The sequence below is a fragment of the Peromyscus eremicus genome, chromosome 4 (assembly GCF_949786415.1).
Source record: "Peromyscus eremicus chromosome 4, PerEre_H2_v1, whole genome shotgun sequence".
NCBI lineage: Eukaryota > Metazoa > Chordata > Mammalia > Rodentia > Cricetidae > Peromyscus > Peromyscus eremicus.
This window is the reverse complement of record NC_081419.1, coordinates 50,484,344-50,496,867: the sequence shown is the minus strand read 5'-3', so window position 1 is coordinate 50,496,867 and position 12,524 is coordinate 50,484,344. Positions and strand designations below refer to the sequence as shown.

General features: G+C 43.3%; 1 protein-coding gene across 6 annotated transcripts in view; it reads right to left on the bottom strand.

Moving 5' to 3' along the window:
- Positions 1–12,524, bottom strand: part of Rapgef4 (Rap guanine nucleotide exchange factor 4) — a 285,071-nt gene that overhangs the window by 60,880 nt on the left and 211,667 nt on the right. For all 6 annotated transcript variants that reach the window (XM_059260693.1, XM_059260689.1, XM_059260690.1 and 3 more), the window contains 4 exons: positions 3,510–3,594; positions 2,943–3,003; positions 878–954; positions 395–541 (listed from right to left, as the gene is read on the bottom strand). In XM_059260693.1, coding sequence (XP_059116676.1) covers positions 395–541; positions 878–954; positions 2,943–3,003; positions 3,510–3,594 — 370 coding nt within the window. The remainder of the gene's footprint in view (positions 1–394; positions 542–877; positions 955–2,942; positions 3,004–3,509; positions 3,595–12,524) is intronic.

Sequence of the window (12,524 nt, the reverse complement as noted above, 5' to 3'; positions counted from 1 at the left end):
GAACATGGACCATAGAAAAGACACGGGGCAGAGGGAAGACACCACTTTGCTGGACAGCAGAATAGAAAAGGGCATAAAAAAGGATGTACACGAGACCAGCAAGAAACTTCTTAGACTTTGGTATTTTGCTAAGGTGACTGCTATTATTGTCCATTCATATGGTCCACTATAGGCATGTACAGAAGTATTTGGTCCAGCAAAATATTTGGTGTCTGCAGCTGGTCTCCAGAATGTACACCAGCCACTGAACATGCCTGTTTCACAACAAAAGCCCCTTTGTTCAAGCATCTCTTTGCCACAGTCCTGTGGGATGAACAACCCTCCCAAATCCTTTCTTATTCAAGAAGGGGAAAAATAGGATGTCCTTCTGCCAAAGTTTGTTCTCTCAACTTACCCTCAAAATCCGGTTGAAATCTTCCTTGTCGACTCTTAAGAAGTGACAATTATCTTCTCGAAGAACAATGGAGGCAGCTCGTGGGGCATCATTCACGAGAGCTAACTTGCCAAAGTCATCTCCCTCATGCAGGGTGCAGACCACACCCTGGGGAGAACAGGACATTCAGATAAAGTGCATCAAACACCCTCCTTCCTCTCCTCTGCCCCCCAAACACTGTGTCTACAAATGGGCTGCATCTAGTATTACCTAATTAAACTAAAATGGCTCAAGTTTTCTTTCACAGAGTAAATACAGTCAATGAATGACTGAGTGCAATAACTGAGAAAATTTATGATCAAAGATGAAATTATGTCTTTTCTACGTATGGTCACGATGCCAGGGTAAGTTAAATTGCAGCAGCATTTGTTACTACTCCGAGGCACACTAGCAAACACAGTACAATAAAGTTTCAAAAAGAAGAAGATATATATAGATATATACCTTGCCGTAAATGACTACATTCACTGATCCTTTTAGAATAATGTACCAGGAGGTACCTTCTTCCCCCTGGTTAAACACTAGACAAAAAAGACGGAGAGACTTATGACAGGAACAGAAGCACATCAATACAAATTACAGCTTATCAAATCATCACTTCTAAGGCCCCAGAATTAGGCATACAGAAAATTTAAAAAAAAAAAAATTACCGACAAATCCTAACTAATTCAGGTGGAATATTATTGTCTTTCTATGGAACATAAAAGGACAAGAGACTGTACTATTTGCTCTGCCCTGAAAGACAGGTTTTCACTGGATATCAATTTACCCAGCAATCCATTTCTTGATGGAATGCATGTTTCCCCCACAATTCATAAAGCATTGTGCTATAGAAAATGGGTTTTAAAAGTGGCCTGGCCGGTAACGTGAAGTTTGCAAACATGTAAATTGGTGCCGTAGCACGGTGATAAATATATACCTACGCATGTGTTTTTAATTGGTTAGAATGGTAACCAACATATCCAGGGTAGGAATCACCCTTGGGAGGATGAGGGAAGAAGAGCAGACTGAAGGGAGGGACGTGAGGCAGGCAGCTGGAGTGCACAGTTTCATTGTTTGGAAAATATTTAAACTGGAGTAGAAACAGGAGTGTTTGATTAAAAAAATAATAAAATATTTTAGTAGTCTATTTTTCATCCAAAACATTTAAATACGTCACGATACAGTGAAAACAGCTAGTGAGTTTGAATGAAAAGAATTAAAAGACAAGCAAAAATAAGTTAAATGGAAAAAGAATTAAAGAGACGAAAATTAAAAAGCGGGAAGATGCCTCTGAAAAGGCAAAGGAAACGAGTCTCTTGCTGGAGGAGGGCACAGGGCTAGAAAGAGTGCTCCTAATGACTGAAAACGAGACATTTTGAGATACAATTGTTAAAACTCGTTTGGATTCTCGAATTCATACTTCCCGTTTGTTTTTAACTATTGTGATGTAGCTAACAAAGGGCAACATTTTCCTGGAAGTTTGTTTAATTAATGTCGATTGACAAAGTGTTCTGTGTGTCACCAGGCTTAGGAAGCGTCCATTTACAGCTAGCCATCATTTTCTCTTTGGCCCAGAACCCCTGAGAATCTTTGACATGTGATTCATCTTCTCATTCTGCCACAGATTAGGCCAGGGGGCATTTCCTGGCCTTAACCCCAACTGCTGAAGCAAGGTTTTATATGACTAGTGGGAAATGCCAGCTTTGGTAATACTGCTTGCATCTATTAATATCAGAATTTCTTGCTTCCAGGTATGATCACAGATCAGAAGGACAGTTTGAATTCTAGAGAGATGCACCATGTGATTAATACTGTGTAAGTATCGGAGGCAAAGAAATCCTCCTGGGCTTGGAGCCCATGGTGCGAAGTGAAAAAGAACTTGAAACACAAAACTTTTAACTGTCACTGTAACAGGAAATTTCATAAGCCAAATTAGTTCTTTTTAAAAAAAAGTTAATTTAAACTTGTTGTGACTGGGTCTTAAGTAGTAGCCCAGGCTGGCTTCAAACTTGCTATACCGCCAGGGATGATTTTGAACTTCAAACCCTGCTACTTCCATCTCCCAAGTGCTGGGATTACAGGCATGAGCCGCCCTCCCAATTCCATCTCCTCATCACCTAGGGTTATGCAGTGCTGGGGATAGGAACCTAGGGACTATTTCACACATGCTAGGCAAGAGCTCTGCTAACTGAACTGTCCCTCAGCCCCAAATTAGTTCTTCCAAATCCAAGTCACCAGAGAAGCCCTGTCAAAAGAGCAAAGACTTCATCCCACCCATTTTAGACACCATGTTGGACCAGTGGGGTAGAGAGCCAGTAGGACTCAGACGGGCAAGTGCTAACATGTGGGGCTGGAAAACCACCAGACTTCAGATTAACTGACACACGCTGGAACAGTCACAGATCCAGGAAAATGCAAGTGTCAGCTGACATCCTTCCAGGTTGGGGCCACCAGGGAGAGTATGGCATTGACCTTGAACAGCAGATGGTGTGGCTAGGCCCAGAGCTTCATTAGTGTTATCACTTACACACAGTTCCTCCTTTGGCATGAGACTCGAAAATGAGAACACCCGCTAACTCCCGTTTCACCTAGAAGGAAAAGAAAGAACATGGGCAGGCGAGGGAAGGGGAAGAGACTTGTGTTTTGCGTGGGTTCCCCATTAGCTGTGGTCCCAAGGCTCACCTCAAAGCTGTCTCTCTCACCTCGTTTATACAGAATCCTGTCATCCAGAACTATTTTCACTAGACTTGCTGCTGGAATCTCAATGTCTACACTACAACAACAGAAAAGCTCAGAACACATTGCCACCAGGCAGCCCCTTGGTGACATTTATTTATTTTGTAGGGTGATGGCACGCCATGGTGAACATGTGGAGGTCAGGAGAATTTGTTCTCTCCTTCTACCACGTGGGTTACTGGAATAGAGTTTAGGTCCTCAGGCTTGTACCTATGCCCACACTGAGTCATATCTTAGGTTTGGATACCGTTTTTTGTTGTTGTTCTGTGATTTTTTTTTTTAAATTTATTTTTCTTTGTGTGGACAGTGGTTGCTTGAATGTATGTCCATGCACCGCAGCTTGATTAAGAGAACTTACTGTGGTAGAAAGATGGGATAAGGCTTTGATATGAAGAAGTTCATCATAGATAATTTCTAGGTCGTCCACAGTCCTCTGGCCAGGTCTATAAAGAAAGACAATAATGAAACGTGTTGTTACATAAGCTTCAGATAAGGAAATGGAGCCAGTGGTCAGTAACATGTTCAGTGGTTTATTCTACATGGAAAGATATTGACTGAGGGAGACCTTGTGCCAGAACAATTCCTAAACGGACTAGAAATGAATGTGGTCTCTAGTGGGAAGGATATGGGAGAAGTCGAGTGGACACAGGCTCCCATCCCTTCCAATTTCAGTAGGAAGAGCACCTCTACATGGTCATTGGTTAACTCACCTGGCACTTTGTAGATAATTGTAAAACATTGCCTCTTATTACATCCTTAGTCAGTAACGATAAAACTTGCCTCTTTAACATGAGGGACACTTGGTTGATCAACTTGACAATGGATTCACAATCCCTGAACTGGGTGTGGTATCTTAGCTTAACAAAAGGGTAACACTGCTGATCTCACTGTTCTAAGACTACATGTGATGCTGCTCCCAGAAGGCTCAAATATGGAATGATTTTTTACCCAACCCTAAGGAGGTGTGTCCATGGGGTGAGAACAAGACAAAACATGGTGTCTGGGATTTCTAAGAGAGGGAAAGGGAAGAAGGTCCACGCATCTGAAACTCTGCTCCATGGACTATCACTGTCCGTAAAAGGTTAATGATTTGTGTTACTGTTTTTTTTTTGTTGTTGTTGTTTTGTTTTAATTCCAAAGCTTAGTGCTATATAAGTTAGTAATATACCTTTGATGTATGGAGTAAGGAGTCATTTTTAACATAAGAAGACTGAATAAATTCCTAACTGCCTTTTGTGTCTAAAATTATTTTGGAGCCACAAATGGCATTCAATAACATTAATTATAAAATAAGCTCAGTCAGTAATTTGGGGTTTTTATTGTTCGCTGCAATATAAGGAAGCCTGACAAACATGTTCTTGAAAGCTATAGCTGGGTTGTTAATCCTGAGAAGACTAGGAAGTTAGGAGAGAAACGGTGTACACTGACACTCACCATCTGTGGGGATGAATGAGAATGGCCCTCACAGGCTCATATATCTGAATGCCTGGTCTCCAGTTGGTAGAACTGTTTGGGAAGGATTAGGAGGTGTGGTCTTGTTGAAAGAGGTATATCACTGGGGAGTGGGTTTGAGGTTTTAAAAGCCCATGCCATTCCCAGTTATCTTTCTCTGCTTTGTGGACTTGTTTCAAGATGTGAGTTCTCAGCTACTGCTCCAGGGTCATACCTGCCTGTCTGCGGGCATGCTTTCCACCATGGTGGTCACGTTTTCTATCCCTCTGAAACTGTAGGCCCCAATAAACTCTTTCTTTTATAAATTGTGCTGGTATGGTGTTTTATCACAGCAATATAGAAAAGTAACTAAGACACCATCCCTTTGACATCCCACTGGAAAACAAGAGATAATTCCTTCTTGAGAGAGATGTGAGATTCACGCAGCATCAGTGGATGCTGAGGTCCTTACATAGTTATTTGTGTATGTGGAAAACAAAACCTAGCAACAGGCTACCCAAAACTCAAGCCAAAGTGAAACAAACTTAGAGTATGGTGTTTAATCCAGTAACTGACATCTGGAACTTCAGTCAGTTGTGGAGTGTTCAGAACCACGTTGTAAATATGCCGAAACAGGTAGCTGCATTAAATAATTTTGCAAACACACTGTCACACAAGGTAAATGGCAGGCCTACTTGGAGATAGCTGGGGGGAGAAAACATCATAACTTACACATGACCTTCATAAGGACAGCTTTGTCATGGACAAAAGAATACTATGTCCTTATTACAAAGAATCAAAGGAAGACCTGTTTATTAATCCTGACTGCACAAATACAAAATCCAGGACTTGGGAGATGCCAACCACATTAATTTCCTGCTAAGGATCATCGCTGAGGGACACAATGGCACAGTGGACTAGCGTTTAGTGGTGTCACCTAAAGAGTGCAGACCCTCGAAAGACACTGAAGAGAAGCTAGGGCCACAGGGGTGCCAAAGGAGTCAGGCCCTCTTAGCAAGTGCCCAATCTACCACTTGACTTACATGTGGGGATTTTGAAACGAGTACCCTTGGGGATTTAAAAGTCAATCCTGTCACCTCCATGCATCTACGGCTATAGAGCATCCATGGGGGAAAGCTCAGGTAGGCATAATAGGATTACTGCTCTTGAGCTTGAGGAGCTGCCCTGCTGTTCCTGCTTCTTGACTTCGGTTGCAAATAGCACAGTTGCTCCTAGATGCTTGTCTGAAGCGAAAGGAGTGACTGGACCACCTCACCTCCTCAGTGTGGACTGAGCTGCAGGTGGGGGCGCAACCTCAAAAAGAGCGATTTACAAGTATCAAGTCAGCTCTGAAATCTTGACTGGTTCAATATTGGAGTTAGGGGAGCAGATCTCCGGGGCGTTCAGGGATATTTACATAGTGGCAATATGAAATCTTTATTGCTTCATTCAGATGTCTTTTTAAAAATTCAGAATTTTAAAATTTATTTAAATTACTCAATTTAATACGTTAAATTATTTAGATTTAAATACTGACTGTAGAATTTATAGATCTCATTACAGTAAAAGTAATTACATTTCATCTAGAATTTCAAACATGGTGAACTGTCAGATCTTCAAGGAAACGTACTCAAACTCGGCCAGTGTCGAGCCATTTCAATCAATCTTAGGGCCTGTGTGGGGAGAGGTAAGGATGGTGACATCCAGACTGTCTTGAAACGCGCTCTATTTGTTTAGCGTCCTACACCAGCGGCCTACCTGAGTTCTCTCCCCCCCCACTGCGTTGCCATGCCCCCTTCCTGCTTTCCTAAACCCGGCCTTCCCTGGTCTGCTCTTCAGTGTGCTCTGCCACCAAGGATCTGCTCTGTTCACTCTCCCTGGGGAAGGCCCCAGCTCCCATCTGTAGCATCTAACTCATCTCCAGACGGCAACCTCTTCTGACCTCAGGTGGCTCCCTGGACCACGATCAGTGTCCAGTACTTCTTTAGCATCCACGAAGGCTCTTTAAAGCCTGGTCTTGATTTACTGTTCTAGATTCATCTGTCATCATTTGCTGTCAAGCTTTCCTGATAGTCCTGTTCTCTGCCCCAGCCATTGGCACACCACACTTCATGTCCACAAGACTTCTCGCAGCTCCCTTTGCCTGGGATGCTTCTTTCCGCCTCAGGTCTCCTCGCTTGGGCTCAGCAGCCTTTGTCTTGTCAAGGCTGGATTGTTGTGGTAATTTAGAAAACTCTTTGAGGAGTGCTGTTTGCTTAACGGCTCCTACTCTAGACTCTTCTCAAGAGAAGCAGTATCGAAAAGGCATTGTGTACTAGACTAGATGCAGAAACTGGAGTTGAGGTCTAACCTATGAACTTTCTGTTTCCCCAACAGTCTAGTGGTTTATTTCTGCATCTGTAAGATGGCAGCCTTAAGTCTGATGGCTGTGAAGGTCATGTGACTGAAGGCACATGAAACACTGCATACATGGAATATATCACAAAGGCAGGAGGCATTATTATAAGGGCAAGTTTTCATCACGGCTCATAGAATGGAGTTCTTGAAATTGACGATGGATTTAGAGGCAATACCCGCAGAGCCGTGGAGCAGTTCTCGTTCTGTGGCCTGAGGGAAATGGGGATTTATGCTCTGTGATCTTCCTTCCCACTGAATAACACAAGGTGCCCATTGCACACTTCAGTTTGATTTACACCATGACAAACAGTAACAGCTGTCTTCCTTATCTGGGCTTTTGCTCTCTGTAATTTCACATGCCTGCAGTCAGCTGACGTCAAACACTATCAGATGGAAAATTCCAGAAGTAAACAATTTACAAATTCCAAATAGCCAGGCGGTGGTGGTGCACGCCTTTAATCCCAGCACTCGGGAGGCAGAGGCAGGCAGATCTCTGTGAGTTCGAGGCCAGCCTGGGCTACCAAGTGAGTTCCAGGAAAGACACAAAGCTACACAGAGAAACCCTGTCTCGAAAAAACAAAAAACAAATTCCAAATAACTCCTAGTAAATTATTCTGATTGCTTTACCTTTACTTTATTATTTCTAACTTATATACTAGATCCTATTATATATATATTATATATATATGAATACATGATAGATGATATCCCCCCCCCTCTCTCTCTCTCTCTCACACACACACACACACACACACACACACACACACAGAGTTGGGTACCATCTACAATTTCAAGTATCCATGGAGCATCTTAGGACATATCCTCCATGGGCAAAAGGAGGTATTTTGATTCTCAGGAGAGGGAGGAAATTAGATGGACACAATCAATCCTTTTCCACAAACGATAGAAAAATGTGTGTCCAGAGAGTTATGACATGCAGCCAGTTACTCTGCATCAAAGGGAGTGTGGGGGAGGGATGTGGATGAAGGTGATCAGGTCAACGGCACCTGTTGAGCTAGGAGCTTTTGTGGCCAGGGTTTCGTCTGTGGTATGAATGGCCTAGTGAGAAACAAGCAGGTGTGACCACCATACCCCATAGTGAGCTTTACCAGAAGTTTCCAGAATTCTTGGAGAGTGGGAAGCAGACAAAAAGAGTTTATCATGGGAAGAAAACCTATTCTCTGAGATGATGTCCAAAGAAGATTCTCAGGGTGGCTGATGGAGCCTGGGAGAGGTAGACAGAGCTCATGGTTTTAGAGACACACAGTTGAGAAAGGGTCAGTGCTTGTCCCAGGGAGGGTATGAAATGGCCTCAGGCTGGAGAAACTCTCTTTATTTTGGCAATAAAAGGGAAGTAGAGGTGTGACCTCTCTGACCCCATATACCTCTCATAAAGCACAGCCTGCTGGGAAGAAGCCGAGTAGAAAGATCCACCTTACTGCTTTCAGGAGAGGCTCTCTGGGGTACCACTGGAATACAGACACCCGTGTGGCAGCCTGCTCCAGGCTCGGTCATCTATCTTAGCAACCAACCTATGGAAATAACATCTTCTGCAGGGACTGACCAGGTACTGTGGTGAAACCAAATCGAACAATGTCTAAACACAGGCTAGCTTTCAAGTGAGTGGAAAAAAAGAAAAACATTACAGCAACAACAACAACCAAAAAAACTCTGTGGTCTGAAGTGTTCAATGAAATGACCCGGCAGGTCACTGCCATTTAGCAACAGACCTAGCCTCCCAGGAGCTCTTTGGTCCTGTTTACAGCAAGTGCTGTAATGAGGTAAGAGAAGTCAGCACTGTAGGGCATGAAGAGACTTACCTTTTCAAAAATGAGTCTTCACAATTCACAGAGTGATAAAAACATTCAGAAGAGATTTGCCCAGTGCCAAGACCCTGTCCCTCTGGGGCCTCAACATGTCATTAGGATTGACAGTTGAGGTAAATACTAGGGAGAAGGCCAGATGGAGCTAAAATCAGTCTAGTCAATCTGTGCCCAGCTAAGCAAATCAAAATGCGGGTCCCTCTCCTAGCCTGAGTATACCTCAGTGTCGGCCATAGGAATAAGAGCAACGCACCTACCGGGCTGTTCCCAAGGCCACCAGCTCAGGGCTGCTGTGCCATCTCGCGCCTTTGGGAAGGTTCATCTCTCCACTCTTGCTGTCAGATGGAGGTCCTCCCCTTGATCTGCCCCAAGCCCTCAAAGAGCGCCCGAGAACATCTAAAACTGAACCTTCCCTACCACAACCACTGAACAAAGTCATATTTTTAAAAGCGGGTCTCTCGTAGCAAACCGTGGCATTAGGCACCTTTCATGCTTTGGTCTTTATGGGGGTGATGGGGGGAAAATGGAGACGCGATCCTACAAATCAGCCCCCAGCCTGTTCAAACGGTAATAAAAGGGTCCCAAGGACTGAAGGCAATTTGGCTTTCAAGAGGAAAAGGAAACGGGGGTGAGAGGGGGGAGGAGATAACTCCCATGGACCTTCAGAAGAGGAACCTACAAGGCTGGGGAAGTGAATTGACTCTCTGGATGCTCTGAGTGGCAGCTGGTGAATGTACCTGGTCTTTACTTGTCCTTCTCCAGATGTCACAGGGAGAGATGTTAGGCATCCCTGCTTCTTTACAAACCTGCATGGTGCCACATTGATGTGGATTTGCTGGATCCCGCTGTGGAAAGGCCTAGTTTCTGCCAGGGCTGCATTCTGGCAGCAATGTCTAGTTACAGACAAGATAATAAACGGGGATGGAGGGAGACGCGGTTTATACATTAAAGGATGGGAGGGCTCAGGTGATATCGGACGCTGCTGGTAAATACCGTTTTATCAAGGAATTTATCAAGGTCAGAGACAGAGTTCCTTAGCTATTGGGATGTGGATAAAATGAGGGATTCACCCATCTACCAAGTGGTGTGTAGGCATGACTGGAAGTACAATATGCAGTTGAGAAAGTGAACAGATTCCAATAGACCTGCCATCTGGTAGACCCTGATTTGTGTGGACACCACTAAGAGAAGTCAACATTATAAATACAAGCACAGGTCATGTTTAAGCTTCTAAAACTGCAATAAAGTGCTTTGTTTACCTCTGGAGGAATGTTTATTCCTGATGGAGGACTTCAGCACATGATCCAGCTGACACTCTACTTTTAAGTTGTGTTTTAACTTCCCATCACTTTTGGGTGCTCTTGAGACTGTGTATAAATCTTACTCCCCTTAAAAGGAGGTGTGGCAGGTGTCTGTGCCCTTGTCTAGAGAAACAGTTTGTTGCTGTTGTTTGTTTATTTGCTCACTTTTCCCACCCCCCCCAGTCCCCTTCTTCATACATGTCAGAGGCATTGCCTGTGACTAGCAGTGAAGTGGCCTGCCCAGCTGCCACCATCTCCCCTTCACCACAGAGCCGTTTGCTAGATGCACATAGCACCTTCCGTTCTAACTGTAAAGCTATGCAGAGGGGCTTCATGCTTCTCTAGGAGGTGAGAAATAAATACAAGCGACCAGTAAACAGCAAAAGCTTTCTGTTTGTAAGAAAGGGTGCCATCCCATAAGACCTGGGACCCCAGTCCCATAGGTCAGAGACTCTACACCCCAAGTGCTTTTAGGACAAGGTGTTTGGTTGAGCTCAGGAACAGAATATGCCTAATATTCTTCCAAGAAACATGTCTTACAAGGACACTCTACTGTTTAAAAAAGAAAGCATTATTTATTTTTAAGTGTGTGTGTGCACCATGTGCATGTCCAGTGCCCAGTGCCCAAGAAACCCAGAAGAGGGTGTCAGACCCTCTGGAACTGGAGTTACAGGCCATTGTGAGTCACCAGGAAGGGGTGAGAACTAAACCCCAGTCCTCTATAAGAGCAGTAAGTCCCCTGAACCACTGAGCCACCTCTCCACCCTAACATTAAACTTTGTAGGAAGTACAACTACTGGTATTTTCCTGTGAAATACTCAAATAGTAAGTGGTGGAGGACAAACCAATTAGGATGGAGCCAGACGGCAAAGCTTACCCTCTGCTCTTGGGGGCAATAGAAAACACAAACTTTCAGAGATGCTGTAGGGATACATTGTTAGCTTCACTTTTTTCTCAGTAAACTGTCAGTTCTTGTCAGGGACAGTTGAATTATCCCATTTTTTCTTTCTCCTCCTCCTCCTCCTCCTCCTCCTCCTCCTCCTCCTCCTCCTCCTCCTTTTCTGCCATTTCATCATAATTCATTAACTCTACTAGAAAGGAGAAACCTGAAGCAATGTTGTAGGAAGGAAAGAATAAAACAAGAAAAGCACTTGACATCCATTCAGCTCAATTTCTTCTTATGAACACAGAAAGTTATAATTAGCCATGTAGAGTTTATAGAAGTATTCAATGCTTCAAAGAGGAGAAGGATGTGAGGTCACCATGTAAACTACGTAGTGCTATTCAAATATGACTCACTAAGCCTTGTGTGTGGTTCTGGAAGAGTAAGGTGGCTCCTCACAGCTGTGGTTTCTCTTCTTACCTAAGTTTTCTAGCACCTCTTCTAGACAGCTGTGAAGACAAGTCAATTAATAATCTCAAGTCAGGGACCAGTTTTGGCAAATAAAATGATGCATGAGAGCCAGGCATGGTTGTACACCCTTTTAGTCCCAGCACTCCAGAGACAGAGGCAGGCAGGTATCTATAAGTTTGAAGCCATCCTGGCTTACACAATAAAATTCTGCCTCAAAAAAATGCACGAAACATATACAGTTTTAAGAAAGCATTGTTTATCTGAAATCTAAATTTAGTTGGGCCTCCTATATTTAATCATGAAACACTGATCGTAAAGCATTTCATTTCTGTGGAATCAGTTTTGATAATGTTACACCCACATAACCATGTGGACTCTGCTATTGGCAGCATAGAGTGGAGCTCAGTGCATGAGATGCACACAAGAGAATTATAGGCTCCAGAAGCATATACAGAAAGAATAATCTCCATTATTATAATAACCCTCTATGACTCTCTCAAAGTAGACCACTCTATTTATAGTAGACGGTACACTTCTGTTCTATTCTACATGTTCTATTCTACTTATTGAATGTGTTATGCTCCTATTTCAGATTCATAGAGGAATGATTTAATGAGATGAGGTAATCTTGTGATAACTACTTTAAAATCTGATTTCCATGACATATTTCTTCACCAACGCTCAAAACATAACTTACAAAGCCATTCTGAGTCCCTTTAGGACCATGGCAGGTGGAACACAGCTCCAGTTAGACATCTGGATCAAATTCATAGCCCACCATGATCTGGATAACCAATAGGCAACTTTGCCTATGCTCCTGTTTCCTAATCTATAAGGTGGGAAGTATGTTAACTACCTCAGAGTTGCTTGAGAGAACTGAATTAAAGAACTGTTTAGCCCAGCACCTAGCACACATGTACTTAATCAATGCTGCCTATCATTAAATACAATTGCATCTGTGCTTCCATTTAGCCCTTGGAAAGCAGGGAGAGGGTTAGCAGGCATTATTAGATTCTTTGAGATTTGTACCCAAAAGATGTTGGATGCATTAATGGCAAATGTGTGAG